The 19,765-nt window shown below is 44.6% G+C and overlaps 2 protein-coding genes and 1 pseudogene across 2 annotated transcripts; 2 read left to right on the forward strand and 1 right to left on the reverse strand.

The window, feature by feature from the left end:
* LOC139470924 (iduronate 2-sulfatase pseudogene) lies at positions 1-1,666 on the reverse strand (annotated as a pseudogene).
* A 903-nt stretch (positions 1,667-2,569) lies between these two features.
* On the forward strand, positions 2,570-3,235 carry LOC139471080 (octapeptide-repeat protein T2-like). The gene has a single exon (XM_071253378.1). It carries the CDS (start codon positions 2,570-2,572, stop codon positions 3,233-3,235), a length of 666 nt encoding a protein of 221 aa, XP_071109479.1.
* Positions 3,236-8,237: 5,002 nt separating this feature from the next.
* LOC139470984 (uncharacterized) lies at positions 8,238-19,589 on the forward strand. Its single transcript, XM_071253298.1, has 7 exons — positions 8,238-8,844; positions 11,364-11,575; positions 13,101-13,176; positions 14,241-14,352; positions 16,923-17,050; positions 18,081-18,251; positions 19,493-19,589. The coding sequence occupies exons 1-7, from the start codon at positions 8,238-8,240 to the stop codon at positions 19,549-19,551; spliced, it is 1,365 nt and encodes a 454-aa protein (XP_071109399.1). The 3' UTR covers positions 19,552-19,589.
* Positions 19,590-19,765: the final 176 nt, after the last annotated feature.

Genomic DNA, 19,765 nt, shown 5'->3' on the forward strand with positions numbered 1-19,765 from the left:
GTTTATTCAAAATGGTATTTGGTCATTTGGTAAAAAGTTAAATACCTGTCGGGAAGTAAAAATACTTTAAATAAAATTTGGGTTCGCGGTGAAACCAAGGTCTTTAAAGATGGAAACTCTTAATCAATAAATATTTCACCCAATACTATCATGTCCTTGGTCTGGCAGCCCTCCACCCAGCATGCAGCTCTTTCCGTAGTTCAGATACAAGTTTCTTCTCAGCAGAATTATAAGCCAGGTTATAGTTTTCCTCAGGGTCCTTAATATGATCGTACAGCTCAACACCATAAACCTTGTTCCAGTCCGGCTTATAGAGAGGTTTCATGTCGAACTTCACCCACTCGGTGTATCTGTATTTAGCTGTGGTCATGCTGTAGCCCATCTGGTGACCGTTATCGGCAGACCTTGGGTACTGTGAGAAGACTGTTTTCTTCCAGTTGGGACTTGCTGGATCTTTCATCAGAGGAACCAAGCTGTTGCCTTCGGAACAGACTAGAACGTTGGTAGAGTTTTCTGGACACAGGTCAAGAGCAGGAAGACCTGCAGCTTCGACAAGAGTTGGAAACAGATCTACAAACTCGGTGAGTTCTTCCGTCATGATACCGTTGTCAGTGAGACCCGGCACATGTACCATCATAGGGGCGTGGGTGGCGATATCAAAGTCTGTATGTTTGCACCATTCACCGTGTTCACCCAGCTGCCAGCCGTGATCGCCCCAGAAGGAGATGATTGTGTTGTTGGCCAGTCCTTGGTTCTCCAGTTCCTTGACCACTCGTCCCAGCTCGTAGTCCGTGTAGCTGAGGGCGCTGTAGTAACCTCTCCTCAAGCTCAGGATAACATCGTTAGGGAGTGTGGAGTTAATGTCTCCTGAAGCATTTAATTTTGCAATGTCAACGTAATTTCTAAGTTCTCCATAACTAGACCATGCAATATCTGGCATCTTATCAGGAGCGTATGGGTTGGCTGGGAGACTGATAGACGACTCGGGGTACATATCAAAGAACATCTGTGGTGCCACGAAGGGAAGATGGGGCTTATGGAATCCTTGGGCGATGAAGAAAGGACGTTCTCCAGATCTGGCTTGAGGGGCTGCCTCTCTGATCATTTTAATAGCAAAGTCAGCATTCTGGGTGTCTTGAAGGGAGTTGTTCTTTAGAAGATCCATCGGCACATTCATCCAGCTGACTTTATCTTTATAAACAAACGTATTGGCTTCCGATCCGGCCTCAAAATATGGGTCTGTCCAGGAGATAGGGTCGTTGTTATTGGAGGCATGTCCGGGGTGAAATATCTTACCGGAACCAATGGTTCTGTAGCCGTTCTCCTTAAAGTACTGAGGTATGGTGGTGAAGTTACCTCCCACAACTCGCCAGTAAGCTTGCAAATTATACACATGGGTAGTATCCGGTCTTCGTCCTGTGAGAAGAGATGATCTGCTCGGGGAACACACAGCCTGCTGAACATGGGCTCTCTTTAACAGAAGACTCCTTCGAGCCAGGGCGTCAAGGTTGGGTGAATGCATCGGAGGATGGACAGGACTCGGGAAGTCGGGTCCCTCAAAAATGGAGAGTTCCGGCCTCATGTCATCTGACACCAAAAACAACACATTCATGCGAGCCCGGGCGGATGTCACCGCCAACAGCAGAAAAGTCACCCTCAATATCATAACGTCTAAAATTACACTGGGTCCCAGTTGACGAGAAGGTATTTATGTATCTTCTGGCCTGTGAACATAGCAGATGATTCTTATCATTTGGTATATCTGTTCAGTGTACGTTATAATAAATACATGGAATAGCCTTGACCCATGGTGACCAAGTATTTTGCTGACAGCAGGAAATTATTATCTAGTTCAACAGGCTTGTCACTCTAATACCGCACGTTTAACATGAACTAAGTTATCTTAAAGTTATATAATATGAAAACATGCTATAATATTTTTTGACACCCATGAAATAAAAGTGACAAAAATCAGTCCATAATCATAAAAAATATATGCTAAAGACAGAGTCCATTATACGGATCCAACTATATCATAAGCATGTGTTTATGAATAACTATCAAAATTAATAGTGATGAAACCAGATGTTTGCGAAAAGGTGAGCGTACCCTGCCCCACCGGTGCAAAGGCAGGTAAGAAGAAATGGGGATTTGTATCTGACATGAGTTTTGTCACTCATGCGTCAAAATGAGACGAATGGGACTTATTGGCAAATAAAACTGACCCGTGAACGCAGCAATATCATTGAAATAGACATAGATACAGAATGGCAGTAAAAAAAAAATGAATATGAGTCATAAATATGATGTCCAATTTAAGAATGCAGAGCTTGTTAATTACACGCCGCGTGACACAAATATAAGTAGAATGCCTAACACATACTACAAATCTGTACACTGAAGAAACAAAACGTGCCTTACTGTTTGATGATAAAGAATGTCGTGAATTAGATATAATACATATATAATCCCTTCTTTTTTAACTCTTCAAATCACTCAACACCATATCCTCGGAACCGCTGTATTGTAACTATTAGTGCCTTTCTTATTGATTTAGTCGCAGTTAGACATGGATATTGATATCTTCAATAACAGCTGGTATAGTAAAGGGGAAGAGGGAGGGAGAGAACCAGTGGGCGAGGGAGGAGAGATCCAGAGGTCGAGGGAGGAGATATCCAGGGGGCGAGGGAGGGAGAAAATCAGGGGGCGAGGGAAGAGATATCTAGGGGAAGAGAGAGGGAGATATCCAGGGGGCGAGGGAAGAGAGATCCAGAGGAAGAGGGAGGGAGACAACCAGTGGGCGAGGGAGGAGATATCCAGGGGGCGAGGGAGGGAGAGATCCAGGGGAAGAGGGAGGGAGAGAACCAGGGGGCGAGGGAAGAGAGATCCAGGGGGCGAAGGAGGACGAGATCCAGGGGGCGAAGGAGGACGAGATCCAGGTGAAAAGGGAGGGAGAGATCCATGGGGCGACGGAGGACAAGGTCCAGGCGAAGAGGGAAGGAGAGATCCAGGGGACGAGGGAGGAGAGATCCAGGAGGCGAGGGAGGAGAGACCCAGGGGGCGAGGGGGGGGGAGATCCAGGGGCGGGGGAGGGAGAGATCCAGGGGAAGAGGGGAGGAGATCCAGGGGGCGAGGCAGGGTGAGATCCAGTGGGCGAGAGAGGACGAGATCCAGGGGAAGAGAGAGGGAGCGATCCAAGGGGCGAGGGAGGGAGAAAGAGAGTTTTTATTTGTAAAGTGAATTCCAAGATATTTATAACCGGTAACATATTCCATTGGTGATTTAATAAAATATGTTTACACTTGTCTCTTTTTGAACAACCAAAAAGTATCATTTTTGATTTGGGGACACGGGTTGCCCAGTCGTCTAAGGCGCCGCGATTCGCTCTGCAGAGTTGCATCCCTTGGGCACGCCAGAAACCTATGATTGTGGGTTCGAATCCCGGTTCGCCCCGATTATGTTGAACGGTAGCTTCAAAGATAGGTGCTGACAGACAATTTTCAGAGAATCCCGGACAAGCTAAGGGAGACTCGTCAGAGCTACAGAAGACTCGTCCGAACCAGAGCGCTGGGTGAAAGCATCACACCAAAAGCGACACATTCCTCTGAGCCTGAATGGCAGTCGATGCCAGTAAGAAAGACATCGGTTTTCCAGACATTAAGGTCACCTAAAGAATGGCTGGAAGAATTTCAAGTTAAACATAACACGCACTTGTCTTCTTATCGTTACATCACGGCACAAAAAAACATTTCTTATCAGACAACAGGCCAGATTGTGTAGTGCTAGGTACTAACTTGTACACACTGTCCAGTTTGATAGTCTATGAAATGAATTGATGTTTTCAACAAATATAAAACGACAACGCCAGAGAAAACCCAGTTTCGATTCTTTTGTGGTAGAGGTCAGAAGGATAATCCTTAAATTGTTGACATTATAATATAAATATATCCAAGAAATTCCAAACACCCTAATACTGTCCATAAATGAGATCTTGTTGGATGTTGCCCCTCTACAGCTGACTGTACAATGCCACTGCAGGAAGAACGTCCAATTTCTTGTTGCTGATAACATAAGGCCTGACTTACGTGTGTCCCGAGGCACCCAGTCTGAACACCCTAGCCAGGAAATGCCAGGAAATGTCAGGAAATACCAGGAAATGTCCATCCAGCTATTTGCTCCCTTGGACACAGTACAGAGGCCAGACAAGACACATGTCTTCGGTTTACACGCTTACTGGCTGAAGATGGCATGGAACTTCATGACAATACACCAGTACCAGAAGCAGGCTTTCTCCACGATGATGTGTGAACAACGACCCTGTTTGAAGGGATGTCATATATTCTTCTTAGATAAAAGGCCCCCTTGGATCGCTGTACATTGACTTTAGAAGTGAGAAACAGCTGCATTAAGAACTTCATTTACTCACTTCTTCCTTGGTCGTGACCCGTGAAGATTTCGGGGGAGAATAGGTCTTCAGCAACCCATGCTTGCCGTAAAAGGTGACTAACGGGATCGAGTGGTCAGGCTCGCTAACTTGGTTGATGTATGCCATCGTGTCCCAATTGCATGGATCGATGCTTATGATTTCAATCACTGGATTGTCTCGTCCAGACTCGATTATTTACAGACCGCCGTCATATAGCTGGAATATTGCTGAGTGCAAGCCTTGCCTTACAATGATATAGGAATCTACGCCGAAACGTCGCCATCACAGTAAATAAAGAAGTTGTTATCCGTACATTGTATTCTTGTCATCCGTCAACTTCTAACTACTGTCTATCTGACAATTATGCTTCCAATAGTCCCATGACGTTATTCCGTTGTGCTTCAGAAGGTCGTGGCATGAAGTTACACAGTTCCTAAGAACCAAGAGAATCTCCCACTATTCAAGAAGTTTCAAGTTAAGATCTTGTACGGGCATCAATCCGGTGGTTCTCATGGTGTGTTACTGTTCTGTGTTGTTGCGATTGGGTTGTGTTTGCTGCGTCTTGATGATTCCAACAATGACATTATTTATTTGTTACCAATTGGCATCATGCTTCACTTTTCTTTAAGTGGCATAGTATCCATGGAGACAGTGTTGACTAATGGATATCTATCACCTGCTTGATGAAGTACTAGCATCTGTACTGCATTGAAGGTGAGGTGAGGTTTAACGTCCCGTCCAAGATTATTGCACTTATGTAGCGATGTGTATGTACGTGTGTGTATGTGTGGCTGCTTTGTACTAGTCCGGACTGATACCGATTAATAGTGCTAGCACACTGAATTACCATTCGCAGTTTAACATGAATATCCCACTCAGACACAGCATACTGAGTTCAAGACGACAAGTGCTTGTTTTCGCCCCTTAATGCCGGGCGCCAGACAGGGTAACAACAAGTACCATCTTTAAATGTCTTTTGGTATGACCGGCCGGAGATCGAACCCCGGACATTCCGCTCTCTGGGTGGACGCTCTTCCACTAGGCCACGGAGGCGGCCACGTCGCATTGAAAGTATAAAGAAACTTTAACTCTGTCTTCATGCCTAACATATCGCTTGTGTGCTAATTCCTTAAAGCTTATATATCTATATCAATATCCTCTGAGCAGTTCTCTTTTTGGCGAGTATACTTTGCACACAACAGCCAGTGAATTACTAGTGAGTGATTGAATGAGTGATGTCATCTGCAAATCTGTTATCTCCGGAATGATAATAAAGTGGAGGTACTTCGTTTTTTTCCGAGATGTATACATCAAGATTATACTGTCTGGATCAAACCATTCACATATTTCAAATATTTTTCGAGCTGCAAGCTGAGCGTAATTACGGAGCGAAAATCACTTGACACTCCAAATTATGTATCGTATGGCCCTCGAGAAATTCAAACGCCTAAAGTCCCTCACCAAGGCTCGAAATGCCTATCCTGTTCGATGTAGCCCTGGCTCTCTTCCTAAAAATCCTGGGCACTGGGCACGGACAAGTAGGTTGACTATTACCCAGGGCACTGACAAGTAAGTTAACTGTTACCCAGGGCACGGACAAGTAGGTTGACTATTACCCAGGGCACTGACAAGTAAGTTAACTGTTACCCAGGGCACTGACAAGTAAGTTAACTGTTACCCAAGGCACTGACAAGTAAGTTAAATGTTACCTAGGGCACTGACAAGTAAGTTAACTGTTACCTAGGGCACTGGCATGTAAAATAACTGTTACCTAGGGCAGTGACAAGTAAGTTAACTGTTACCTGGGGCACTGACAAGTACGTTAACTGTTACCTAAGACACTGACAAGTACGTTAACTGTTACCTGGGGCACTGACAAGTACGTTAACTGTTACCTAGGGCACTGACAAGTACGTTAACTGTTACCTAGGGCACTGACAAGTAAGTTAACAGTTACCTAGGGCACTGACAAGTACGTTAACTGTTACCAAGGGCACTGACAAGTAAGTTAACTGTTACCTAGGGCACTGACAAGTAAGTTAACTGTAACCTTGGGCACTGACAAGTAAGTTAACAGTTACCAAGGGCACTGACAAGTAAGTTAACTGTTACCTGGGGCACTGACAAGTAAGTTCACTGTTACCTAGGGCACCGACAAGTAAGTTAACTGTTACCTAAGGCACTGACATGTAAGTTAACTGTTACCTAGGGCATTGACAAGTACGTTAACTGTTACCAAGGGCACTGAAAAGTAAGTTAACTGTTACCTAGGGCACTGACAAGTACGTTAACTGTTACCTGGGGCACTGACAAGTAAGTTCACTGTTACCTAGGGCACCGACAAGTAAGTTAACTGTTACCTAAGGCACTGACATGTAAGTTAACTGTTACCTAGGGCATTGACAAGTACGTTAACTGTTACCTAGGGCACTGAAAAGTAAGTAAACTGTTACCTAGGGCACCGACAAGTAATTTCACTGTTACCCAGGGCACTGACAAGTAAGTTAACTGTTTCCAAGGGCACTGACAAGTAAGTTAACTGTTACCTAGAGCACTGACAAGTAAATTAACTGTTACCTAGGGCACCGACAAGTAAGTTCACTGTTACCTAGGGCATTGACTAGTATGTTAACTGTTACCTAGGGCACCGACAAGTAAGTTCACTGTTACCTGGGGCACTGACAAGTAAGTTAACTGTTACCTAGGGCATTGAGAAGTAAGTTAACTGTTACCTAGGGCATTGACAAGTACGTTAACTGTTACCAAGGGCACTGACAAGTAAGTTAACTGTTACCTAGGGCATTGACAAGTAAGTTCACTGTTACCCAGGGCACTGACAAGTAAGTTAACTGTTACCCAGGGCACTGACAAGTAAGTTAACTGTTACCCAGGGCACTGACAAGTAAGTTAACTGTTACCCAGGGCACTGACAAGTAAGTTAACTGTTACCGTGGGCACTGATAAGTACGATCGTTGTTATACAGGGCACTGGTAAGTAAATTCATTATTTCCCAGTGCAAAGAAAAGTCCAGAAAAGCGAAATCTAAAACTGAATATGAATTTTCTTACAGCTGTCTGTAAATAATCGAGTCTGAACCAGACCAGAACCAGTAATTGACATCATGAGCATTGATCCATTCAGTTAGGACACGATGACATGCATCAACAAAGTCGGCGAGCCTGACCACCCGATCCCGTTAGTCGCCTCCTACGACAAACACGGGTTGCTGGGAGAATATGTTATCACGTTAACAAACACGGCTTGATCCTAACAATCTTCGCAAAGACACACGTTCAAGGTCTCACAGATAAAACTTATTAAAGTTTAGTTGACCATATTAATCTTAGCTGTTTATTTGACTTGTTCTTAGCATTAACACTGGGTCAGCATATAGATTGCGACGGAGGGAGAGAAGGACTCACCTTGTGGTATATCACCACTCAATTTGTTCACAATCCTGCCCGAGAAGCATCGTCATCTTTATTTGGAATGTACGAGACACATCCTAACCGGCTACTCTTGCATGTTCTGGTAGTGTATGACTTGCAAACAGCTTGTGGCAAGACACGCTCAGATTGTTGCAACATCGTTGTCCGGAAGAAGCCACAACCAAGGAATGCTCGTCGTGCAAATTACCCCGTGACCAAGACTGTACCATTATGTCCGAATACAGATAACAGGACAAATACAGAACAATCCATCAACGCGTGGAAACTCCGGAAACTCAGCAATGTTACATTTCGCAAGGTTGAGATTTGAGCTGCTGGGTATGACGTCTTCCAGTCTCCAAGAGCAGTCCACGCTTTCACAATGTGGAGTCAAGGTGTGTGTTTATTTCTGACTGTGGTTTGTGTCTCCGGACAAGCTGATCTAAGTAAGAGTTTCACATTGGACCAACAACCATTGAATGAAACAGCATTGTTTGTGGCTGACGCTCTCTACAAGCATCCCAAATTGTTCCGAAAGTTGATTAACATCAGCTCTGAAATTGGGCCATTCATGTCATTGACCGATGACCCAAAAATATCAATCCTATTCGATCAAGTCCTTGATGCTCTTCCTGCGTTGCTGCGGTCACCCTACTTCATCAACGCCGTACGCGTCGTCGCAGATGAGCTGCACAGCGTCAACATTACCGACGTGTACGACTATCTCCAGAGTAACCATTATACCCCAGACGACATCGCGGCTAAACAGATGGTGAATGATGCTATCTTTGATAGACTGGACAAGATGAGGACGCTTCAAAGACTCCTCACTCTTGGCAGTGCCCGGGACATCCTCCCCCTCAGCGTCAACGACAGTATCACGCCAGGATGCTACAGCAACATGATGAACTTCGTCGACGCAGTTGCCGGTATACAGATTCCACCAAGGAAGGACTTGAATTACACCAAGACACCATGGGCACTGAGAAGTAAGTAATCTCGCTGTTACTAATCGAGGACAAGTAAGTACATTGTTACCTTGGACACTGAGAAGTAAGTAGTCTCGCTGTTACTAATCGAGGACAAGTAAGTACATTGTTACCTTGGACACTGAGAAGTAAGTAGTCTCGCTGTTACTAATCGAGGACAAGTAAGTACATTGTTACCTTGGACACTGAGAAGTAAGTAATCTCGCTGTTACTGGTCGAGGACAAGTAAGTACATTGTTCCCTTGGACACTGAGAAGTAAGTAGTCTCGCTGTTACTGGTCGAGGACAAGTAAGTACATTGTTGCCTTGGACACTGAGAAGTTAGTAATCCTGTTGTTACTGGTCGAGGACAAGTAAGTACATTGTTACCTTGGACACTGAGAAGTAAGTAATCTCGCTGTTACTAATCGAGGACAAGTAAGTACATTGTTACCTTGGACACTAAGAAGTAAGTAGTCTCGCTGTTACTAATCGAGGACAAGTAAGTACATTGTTGCCTTGGACACTGAGAAGTAAGTAATCTCGCTGTTACTGGTCGAGGACAAGTAAGTACATTGTTCCCTTGGACACTGAGAAGTAAGTAGTCTCGCTGTTACTGGTCGAGGACAAGTAAGTACATTGTTGCCTTGGACACTGAGAAGTAAGTAATCTCGCTGTTACTAGTCGAGGACAAGTAAGTACATTGTTGCCTTGGACACTGAGAAGTAAGTAGTCTCGCTGTTACTAATCGAGGACAAGTAAGTATATTGTTACCTTGGACACTGAGAAGTAAGTAGTCTCGCTGTTACTAATCGAGGACAAGTAAGTACATTGTTACCTTGGACACTGAGAAGTAAGTAGTCTCGCTGTTACTAATCGAGGACAAGTAAGTACATTGTTACCTTGGACACTGAGAAGTAAGTAATCTCGCTGTTACTAGTCGAGGACAAGTAAGTACATTGTTGCCTTGGACACTGAGAAGTTAGTAATCTCGCTGTTACTAGTCGAGGACAAGTAAGTACATTGTTACCTTGGACACTGAGAAGTAAGTAATCTCGCTGTTACTAGTCGAGGACAAGTAAGTACATTGTTACCTTGGACACTGAGAAGTAAGTAATCTCGCTGTTACTAGTCGAGGACAAGTCAGTACATTGTTACCTTGGACACTGAGAAGTAAGTAATCTCGCTGTTACTAATCGAGGACAAGTAAGTACATTGTCACCTTGGACACTGAGAAGTAAGTAGTCTCGCTGTTACTAATCGAGGACAAGTAAGTATATTGTTACCTTGGACACTGAGAAGTAAGTAATCTCGCTGTTACTAGTCGAGGACAAGTAAGTACATTATTGCCTTGGACACTGAGAAGTAAGTAGTCTCGCTGTTACTAGTCGAAGAGAAGTAGTGAGTGAGTGAGTTTGGTTTTACGCCGCATTTAGCAATATTCCAGCAATATCACGGCGGGGGACACCAGAAATGGGCTTCACACATTGTACCCATGTCGGGAATTGAACCCGGGTCTTCGGCGTGACGAGCGAACGCTTTAACCACTAGGCTACCCGACCGCCCCTCGAGGAGAAGTAAGTATATTGTTACCTTGGACACTGAGAAGTAAGTAATTCTGTTGTTACTAGTCGAGGACAAGTAAGTACATTGTTGCCTTGGACACTGAGAAGTAAGTAGTCTCGTTGTTACAAGTCGAGGACAAGTAAGTACATTGTTGCCTTGGACACTGAGAAGTAAGTAGTCTCGCTGTTACTAGTCGAGGAGAATTAAGTACACTGTTGCCTTAGGCACTGAGAAATTGGTAATCTAGCCGTGATCGCCAAGTTGAGCACATCACGTGATGGCCTTGGTCAGTCAAAAATAATGAATGTCAGGCAAGAAAATTGTTATTTTAGGTCGTCTTTTAATCACCGCGTTACTTATGAATGAGAAGTGAGGACTGGAATCATATTCCCTTGGGTTGTAAAAATTACATACTAATACAATGTCAGGAAGTAGGGCTTTGGACATGATACCTTGGGTCGTGAAAAGTAGTACTTGGACCTTATTAGCTTCTGCTGTAAAAAGTAGGACTTGGACCATATTATCTTGGGTTCTGAAAAGCTCGTAATTAACACCCACCCTCTCATCGATATCAAGCGCCATTTGTTTTTACTCGAAAAAACAAATTTTCGTCGATACTGTCCTTTACGTTACATATACTAGATTATGTCAAGAAAAATACCCATCAAACCAATGCAAAACTATTGGTCACGCCTGTCATACCCGCAATTGTAGCGTCCCTGTAGTACAATATGGGACTGCTTCAGATCTTCACACTCTTGTGTCCCCCGCCCGCAAGTCAATGATTGTCCTAAGCCAACTAAAAGGAGGATGGGGCGGGTACGCTGTGTGACCTGGCGGATAACGTCATCGTACCCTGACGACGTGGGTTGCTGATCATGCTCGCAATCACTGGTTTGTCTGACCCACACTGTATTATTTCAGGGCCGCAGTATAGAGCTGGAATATTTATTCAATCACTCACTACTTTTCAGTGCTGGACTCCTACGGCAAGCCGCCTAGTGGTATTTACGAGGGACATGTACACTGGCTGGGCGAACCGAAGGAATGTCGGAGCATACATGCGCAGTTGGCTCCTGGAGTTATCCTTGGTAACAAAACGCTTACCTCCCCTATCGACTTCAAAGGAAAGTATTGCCGGGCTGTGTTTCATCATCTGCCTTGGGTTGCGGACATCTCTCAAATGGTATGTCAACACTTTGAATGTAACGTGAAGCCTCTTACTCTGGACATCATAACGTCCCCATTTGACCCGTGAAGATCCGGGGTAGAATAGGTCTTCAGCAACCCATGCTTGCCGTAAAAGGCGACTATGCTTGTCGTAAGAGGCGACTAATGGGGTCGGGTGGTCAGGCTCGCTGACTTGGTTGAGGCATGTCATCGTATCCTAATTGCGAGGATCGATGCTCATGATGTCAATCACTAGTTTATTTACAGACCTGCGTTATATAGCTAGAATATTCTTGAGTGCAGCGTTAAACAACTAACAAAAAATATAACGTCCACTGTTATCGTTTTCCCTAGCCTATCTTAATCAACTGTCCATCTAGATAAACTAGGTTTCGCTATCTATAGATATATACGTTATATCCTGAGACAATGGATTATATATTGGCCAAAATATGCATGCCTTGTTGAGTAGTGAGTGTTTTTATTTTCTTTAGTCAGCTAATTCAGCAACTCCACGCTGCTTTGATCAGCTATTACAGCACACAGGTCACAAATCAGGCGAGGTTAAGCAACGTTGGTCTCGGAGAGCACTTGGATAGGAGACAGTGTTCGCCAGATTGACTCCTGGGACTTGCTAGGGCTTTGGTACTGCCCCACAGTGAAGCACACGCAGCACATGTTGTGTCTCCTTAAGCAAGTGACTCTGTTCCAATCATGCCTCTGTTCACCCAGCACTGAATGGGTACCAAGAAGGATGAGATAGTAATGACGGTTAACCTTCCAGCGCCTCACATCCACCCTAATAATAATTATATAGCGCTTTATGCATGCCCTTGTGTAGTATGATAGCGCAATATATATAGGAGTAGTAGCAGCAGCAGCAGTAACCTTCTCGCATATTTGGAGTCTCTGATCCGTGTGTTACCTTTATGTATACTTTCGGGGGCACGGGTGGCCCAGTCGTCTAAAACGCCGCGATTCGCTGTGCAGAGTTGCGTCCCTTGGGCACGCCAGAAACCTATGATTGTGGGTTACAATCCCGATTCGCCCCGATTATGTTTCTAGGTTGGTCAGAACCATACACGTGCTCGTGGGTTTCACCGAAGTGGTAAACGTCCGAGACCTGCATCACTTCGGGCTTTCCTCCCACATTAAGCTGACACGCCGTGATATAACTGGAATACTGTTAAAAGGGCGTTAAACCCAACTCTCACACTCCTATGCATACATGCTGCATTTGAACCAAATACTAGTACACAACCAGGCAGCATATTTCTGCAGGTGTCAAAGTGACGAGGTATGCAGTGATAACATCCAACGTCTCGTCCTCAGAAGATCGTTCCATAAGCTAACAAGATGATGGCTTAGATTTTCTGGGATTCCCCCCAACCTTTGCAGGGAGTTCATTCACCAGATTTGGCACTGTCAGATTTCCACCTTGAGGCATATGATTGGGTGACGCAATCATTTAGACATGAAGTATTGCTAAAGCCCCATTCTCATGATTCCACTCCGGGTTCAATTCTCTACTTTCTTTCCAGGATGACACAGTGACGTGGGGCGTGTGTGTCCCCGATACGTGTAGCGAGCAGGACGTGGAAGAAATGTTCCAATTAGGTACTATTCTTTGCGTCACTGTTTTATACAGCTATGTCTTAACAAGTTGTAATTGACCTGGTGTCGTGTGTAGACAGGGAATTAAATTGTGACGTATTTAGATCACGTAGTACCGAAGGTCTTCTAGTCTCTGGTTGCCACCCGAAGCTTCAAGGAAACATCCCCAGAGTCACAGCGATGAAGGGGCGTCACCATGGTACTGTCGAAAACATGGGTTTCACCAAACTGGTAAACGTCTGAGAGTGCACATTAAGCTGACACCCTGTGATATAACTTGAATACGGTTCATAACAGCGTTAAACCAAAGTCGCTCACTTTCGAAACATGAACTGTCAGCTGTGAATAATCTTGGAAACACCATCGTTGTCTGATGGTCTATACAGTTTAGAATAGCCCCCTGCTCCCATTGGAACTCTTTTCGTGGGGGATTTTCTTACTCTTTTTCGGCCAATGAAATATTTTAAAACCAAAAGAGATGACTTAGTAACTCACGTTATACCGAATCTTCTGACCTTGGTTGTTATTACATAACTATTTGAAGACATGATGTGCACGTGTCGACTATGTCCACTGGCATACACCAAACTGTAGCTAGACTTGGAGATGCAACGCATTGAGTTGAAGGGTCCTTTGCTGGAATAGGCCTAGACGTTTAAATAAAAAACGTGAGGAATTGTCGCTGTGCTGTGTAAGTAATTATTAAATTCTTTCCTTTCTTTGTTAACGCCGCACCCAGCAATATTCCAGCAATATGACGCCGGTCTGTAAATAATCGAGTCTGGACCAGACAATCCAGTGGTTGACATGAGCATAAACCAAGTCAGCGAACCTGACAATTCGATCCAGTTAGTCGCGTCATTAGTTGGTGAAGACCTATTCTACCCAACTCATAAGACTTAAATGATTTGAATGAAACTTGTTTGGAAACTGCAATTTGACCCTGCCTAGTGCAAGTCACTGTCTGTTTTAGATACATTATCGGTCACCTGGTCTGTACAATTAACTCTATGAACATACCAATCAAGGTAACGTACTAATTATTAATAAAACAAATCCTTTTGCAGGTTTCATGAGGAATTTCCAGACGATTCCCGATAATGTCTCATGTTCAGACATCCAGGAACCTACTGCTCATGTGCCCGTCACGCCCCGGACTCCCACGACCGGTCCCCCCACGTGAGTACATCACATCCCAGATGCGACCCGTGAAGATCCGGGATAGAATAGGTCTTCAGCAACCCATGCTTGCCGTAAAAGGCCACTTTGCTCATCGCAAGAGGCGACTAATGGGATCGGGTGGTCAGGCTCGCTGGCTTGGTTGATGCCTGTCATCGTATCCCAATTGCGTGGATGGATGCGCATGTTATCAATCACTGGATAACAGTGGAATATCTGGCCCAAACTCGACTATTTACAGACCGCCGTCATGTAGCTGGAATATTGCTGAGTGAAGCGTGAAAAAAACAAACACAGAAGCGAGCGTATAATTTCTATGAACTATACTTGAACCGTGCACCTGTGACAAGCTGTGTTAGAGTAGGTCTTCAGCAACCCATTCTTGTCAGAGGCGACTGACGGGATTATGGGGTGAGGCTCGCTGACCTGGTTGATGAATGTCATCGTGTCCCAACTGCGTGGGTCGAAACTCCTGTCAATCAGTGGATTATCTGGTCCGGTTCAGAATCGATTATTTACAGAATGCCACCATGTAGCTGGAAAAATGAGCACCGAGTGCAGCGTTTTACAACAATCTTGACCCGTTCTACAAAACCAACTTAACGCTGCTGTTATCGCATCTTCCCGAGGCAAGGGAGTTAGCTGACTATAGAGTCCAATTTCCACCCTTGCCGAAATGCCATGGGCTTGAATTTCTGAGTTATATTTTTACTAGCCTAACGATCGCGAGTGTATGCATATTCCAGTCAAAATCGCGTATCGGAATAGACATACGATTCGTACACATGGCAACTTCCATGCAGGTTAAGCTCGATTGCAGTATTTCAGTGCAAAGCAAGTGTACCGCCACCTGGGTGTCAACAGTCCTAATCTTTCATGTTTGATCAAACTGCCCATGTGATTTAATGCACTTCGTGGAGTAAGACGCTTTATGTAGATCTTCATCATCGTTCACATTGCATTGTCTTGGCGCTGCCACTTTGTTTGAAACAAATGCAAGTGATATGAGAGTTGGAACCTGATTGATCAATGAGACGCAACTCGTAAAAGTAGCCAAATTCGACAAGGGTGGAAACTGGAATGTTATAGTATGTTATCTCCCTTGCCTCGGGAAGATATTATCGTGACTCGATTAATATTGGCATTTGTGAAAGTCGCATCTCGAAGATCGTTGTTTAAATGGTGTCCAGCTGAGCATGTGCTTTGTTTAACGCCGACCTCGGCAATATTCCTGCTATAAATAGTAGTCTTGACCAGACAAACAAGTGATCCACACCGATGGGGTACGATGCAAATCAAGCCTCCGAGCCTTACTACCCGATCCATTCAGTCACCCGACCCTTGAAAATCCGGGATAGAATGCTTGTCGAAAAGGCGACTATGCTTGACGTAAGAGACGACTGATGGGATCGGGTTACTTGGTTGATGCATGTCATCGATCCCAAATAAGTGGATCGAGGCTCATGTCAATCACTGGATTGCCTGGTCCAGACGCGATTATTTACAGACCGCCGTCATATAGCTAGAATATTGCTGAGTGCGGCGTTAAACCAAAAACAAACATTCCGACACCCCTTACTTAAGCAAAGGTTGCTTAGAATCATGTTTCCGAGGCAAGAACGTCCACTAGCATCTTTATCAAAGTCTACATCTACCCTTGCCACATCAAGCCCACTTTCCTTAATATGATAATAGCACATATCAACAGTCAAATCAGAGAACGTTTCACGACATCACCATCCGAAAACATGGACGTGAAGACAAGTATTTTCCAAGTCTGTTCAAGTTTTATATCGACACTCCCAAGTACTGTACTTGTAAGCGACCCGTGAAGATCCGGGGCGGAACAGGTCTTCAGCAATCCATGCTTGTAAGCGGCGACTATCGGGATCGGGTTGTCAGGGACGCTGACTTGGTTGATGCATGTCATCGAGGATGGATCGAGGCTCATGATGTCAATCACTGGATTGTCTGGTCCAGGCGCGGCGTTAAACAACAAACAAAACAATGTGTGTTTTTCCATCTTAAGACCCCTTAACGATTGCCTTTGAGGCGGATGAAATCGCGAATGTTTTCGTAATCTGATCGACCAGGTCCTCGTCTGTGGTTGTCGCTATCTGTGTGAAGTCATACGAAATGAGAACAGTGATCTGATTGGATATCGCTTTCTCATTTACAAGGGGCACAACTCGTGATCTACACGAGATAGCGCCACGATCAAGCTAAGAATCGAAAAGTGGTCTTGATGTGGCAAGGGAAGATACTAGGCTTTGATTTTGGCAAGTGGACACGCTTGCCTCGGGCTGGAATTGGTCTTCAGCAAACCATGTTTGTCGTATTAAAAAGACGACTTAGGGGTCGGAAGATCAGGCTCGCTGTCTTGATGCATGTTATCCCAATTGGCCGATGTTTATTCAAATCACTGGATTATCTGATCCAGAATATATTATTTACAGGCCACCGTCATATAGCCGAGTGCGGCGTTAAACACGCTAGAATGCTGGCCGTAATACCGTATGGTATTGATGAACATGGTACGATGAAATGTACAGTCATATAATTGTCACAAGCAACACTACATTTTCCAGTCGTCCCAGTGTTGCAGCGAACTCCCTTTTCACGTCGTGTTCCGACTGCAAAGATAGAATCAAGCCAGACGAATGGATGAACTGTTTCTTCTCCAGTTTTGACACCGACAGTGAGTATATGTAGTTATCTCCCTTGGCAGTAACAAGCTCCTAACAGCGATACATCATTGCCTGACCCCTTTACGAAGAACGGATAGGCACTGCTCTGGAAACAAACTGATGTGTGTTATTAATTTATCTCCCCCTGTCCTTGATTCATGACGAATAGTCGACCTTGAACACTAGGATCATATCTCTGCAGGATAATACACCATTTAATATTCCGCTTCCATATTCGAATGACACAACGCTACAAATAGCCGTCCAATCGCCATGTTGGGTTCCTCCCGTCTTTGTAGCAGGAAGACATATTTTCCAGCTTCATTTTAAACAGTCTCTTAAATCGATGGCCCGCCCGTAAGAGGACGTGAATTTTTATGTAGATTAATGCCGAGGATTGGATATCCAAAACGTCCGCAATAAACAACTCGTAATTGACAACTAACATCGTTACAGATAAAAGCGAAGTTACATGCAATATGGATTGAAAGCAGCTCTGTTTCAAATCTGAGCACAAGTCGCTAAAAGCTGTCAATATTCTTGCCTGTTCACCTCAAACTCAGTTATCCGCCCCCTTCCCCCCAAATTATGTACTAACTAGTTGGTTGTTAAACGCCGCACTGAGCAATATTCCAGCTGTATGACAGCGGTCTGTAAATGATCGAGTCTGGACCAGGCAATCCAGTGGTTGACATCATGAGCATCTGACCACCCGATCCCGTTAGTCGCCTCTTACGGCAAGCATGGGTTGCTAAAGACCTATTCTACTCCGGGTCTTCACGGGTCCAACCTCTGATAAAAGTGTTGTCGTCTTAACGCTACGGAACGGAGCTTTGAACTTCGTAAACTTGATATTAAGAGTCCTAATGCAAAGAATAACCTCATGAAGGACTAAGATCTGAAATGGACATCAACTCAGACTATTGTTGGAACGAGGTAATGAATGATGTCAGCTTCAATTATTTGCGACAATGCGTTCATATGGACCTTCATGTTGGTTTAAAAAAAACTAACAATGTACCTGAAGATGTACTTTTTCAGAAAATGGCAACATCAGCAAGCGTGAATGGTGGTCCGAGAGCCACAAGCTGGGGCTGGACACGACTGACCAGGGCCAGATAGCGCGAGCCTTCATCGAGCTGGACATCAACAAGGACCTCCAGATAGACGCACCTGACCTCAAGTATCTCTTCGCCTTCTTTGACGACAACGGTGAGGTCACCGCTTTGAATTGTTAAGGCTATGCATTTCTCATGTGGAGGTGGCGCCGCGATTCGCTATGCAGAGTTGCGTCCCTTGTGCACACCAGAAACTTATGATTGTGGGTTCGAATCCCGGTTTGCCCCGATTGTTTCTAAGCACCATACCCGTCATCTTCCAGAGGCAAGGGAGGTACTTGAGTATAAAATTCCAGTTTCCTCCCTTGCCGAACAAGGCTGGTATTATGGAGTTCCGTTTTGGCTGGACTAACGAGTCTATGCATAGTCCAATCGAAATCCGGTTCGTAAACTGTCGTCCAGATTTCGATTGATTGAAGGATTTGCAAAACATGTGCACCGCGAACTCCTTGTCAACAGAAATTTTTCATGTTTTTTAATCAAGGTGATGCATTTCGCGATGTAAGACCCGTTATATCACAATATAGATCTTGATTATCCATCAGATCGTCCTGACTGGGCGCCGCCATTTTGTGTGAAGCAAACGATACGATAAGTGGAATCTCATTGGTCCATAGATGCATAGAAGGGACATAACTGGTAATAGCCACCGGTGGCGCTACGATCGAGCTGAGTACTTCCAGCCTAGTTCGGCAAGGGTGGAAACTGGACTTTTACAGTCAGTTAACTCTTGCCTCGGGAAGATGCATACCCGTGGGTTTCACCGAAGTGGTAAACGTCTGAGACCTGCATCACTTCGGCACACTGGAACAAAGATTCGAGAAACATTTCGCCCGAACACATATCCCTAACAAATGAGTCACGTTCGACTTGATCACCTGTCCACCCCGGTTACATCTTTCTCGTGGACCTGTCGAGACGGGTACTGAGTCGCAGAGAATGTTTGTGAGCTGGCTTCTCATTCGCAACATCTATGACACTTAACTGATGAGGATGGGAACATGACAAACGTCCACCTGTGAAAGCCGACATGCCTTATCGTCATTGCTGTGAATTTATGGATGTCAACTTCTTTATTATCAACACAACGTTTCGGAGTATATGCTTACTCCTCACGGGTTGTCAGTTATGCAAAAGTTGCCTATTTTCCTACCTGGAGTCTTCAGTCGTGACATAAAACCGTATGTACCACGTGTTTTTTAGATAGAAATGCTAATGCAAAACCTGTTCCCATATTGGCTGCGCCCAACTGAGAATTATATGCTCCTCGAAAGTTATGTTTATAGAAGCTAGCTGCATACTCTCCAGTACTGTACTATTTCGGTTTCTTTTCAGGAGATGGCTTTGTCAACCTCCAGGAGTTCAGCTACAACTGGCAGTCTGTCGTCTCGTAGACTCAATCAGGTCACCTGTCAAGATACCACACTGTTAATAAACGCCGTTAAACGCTTGTAATTTGCCTGGTCCATGTTGAACACCTGACTTTCACAATCCCTCAGCACATGTAGTTTGGCAAATTAACTGCTGTTTATTCCAACATTTCTGGGGTTAACCCGGTCAGGATAAATCATCTGTTAATCGAGTGATACATACTTCAACAACCTGAGC

This window comes from Haliotis cracherodii, unplaced genomic scaffold, assembly GCF_022045235.1.
Source record: "Haliotis cracherodii isolate W230 unplaced genomic scaffold, xgHalCrac1.p SCAF_21, whole genome shotgun sequence".
Lineage (NCBI taxonomy): Eukaryota > Metazoa > Mollusca > Gastropoda > Lepetellida > Haliotidae > Haliotis > Haliotis cracherodii.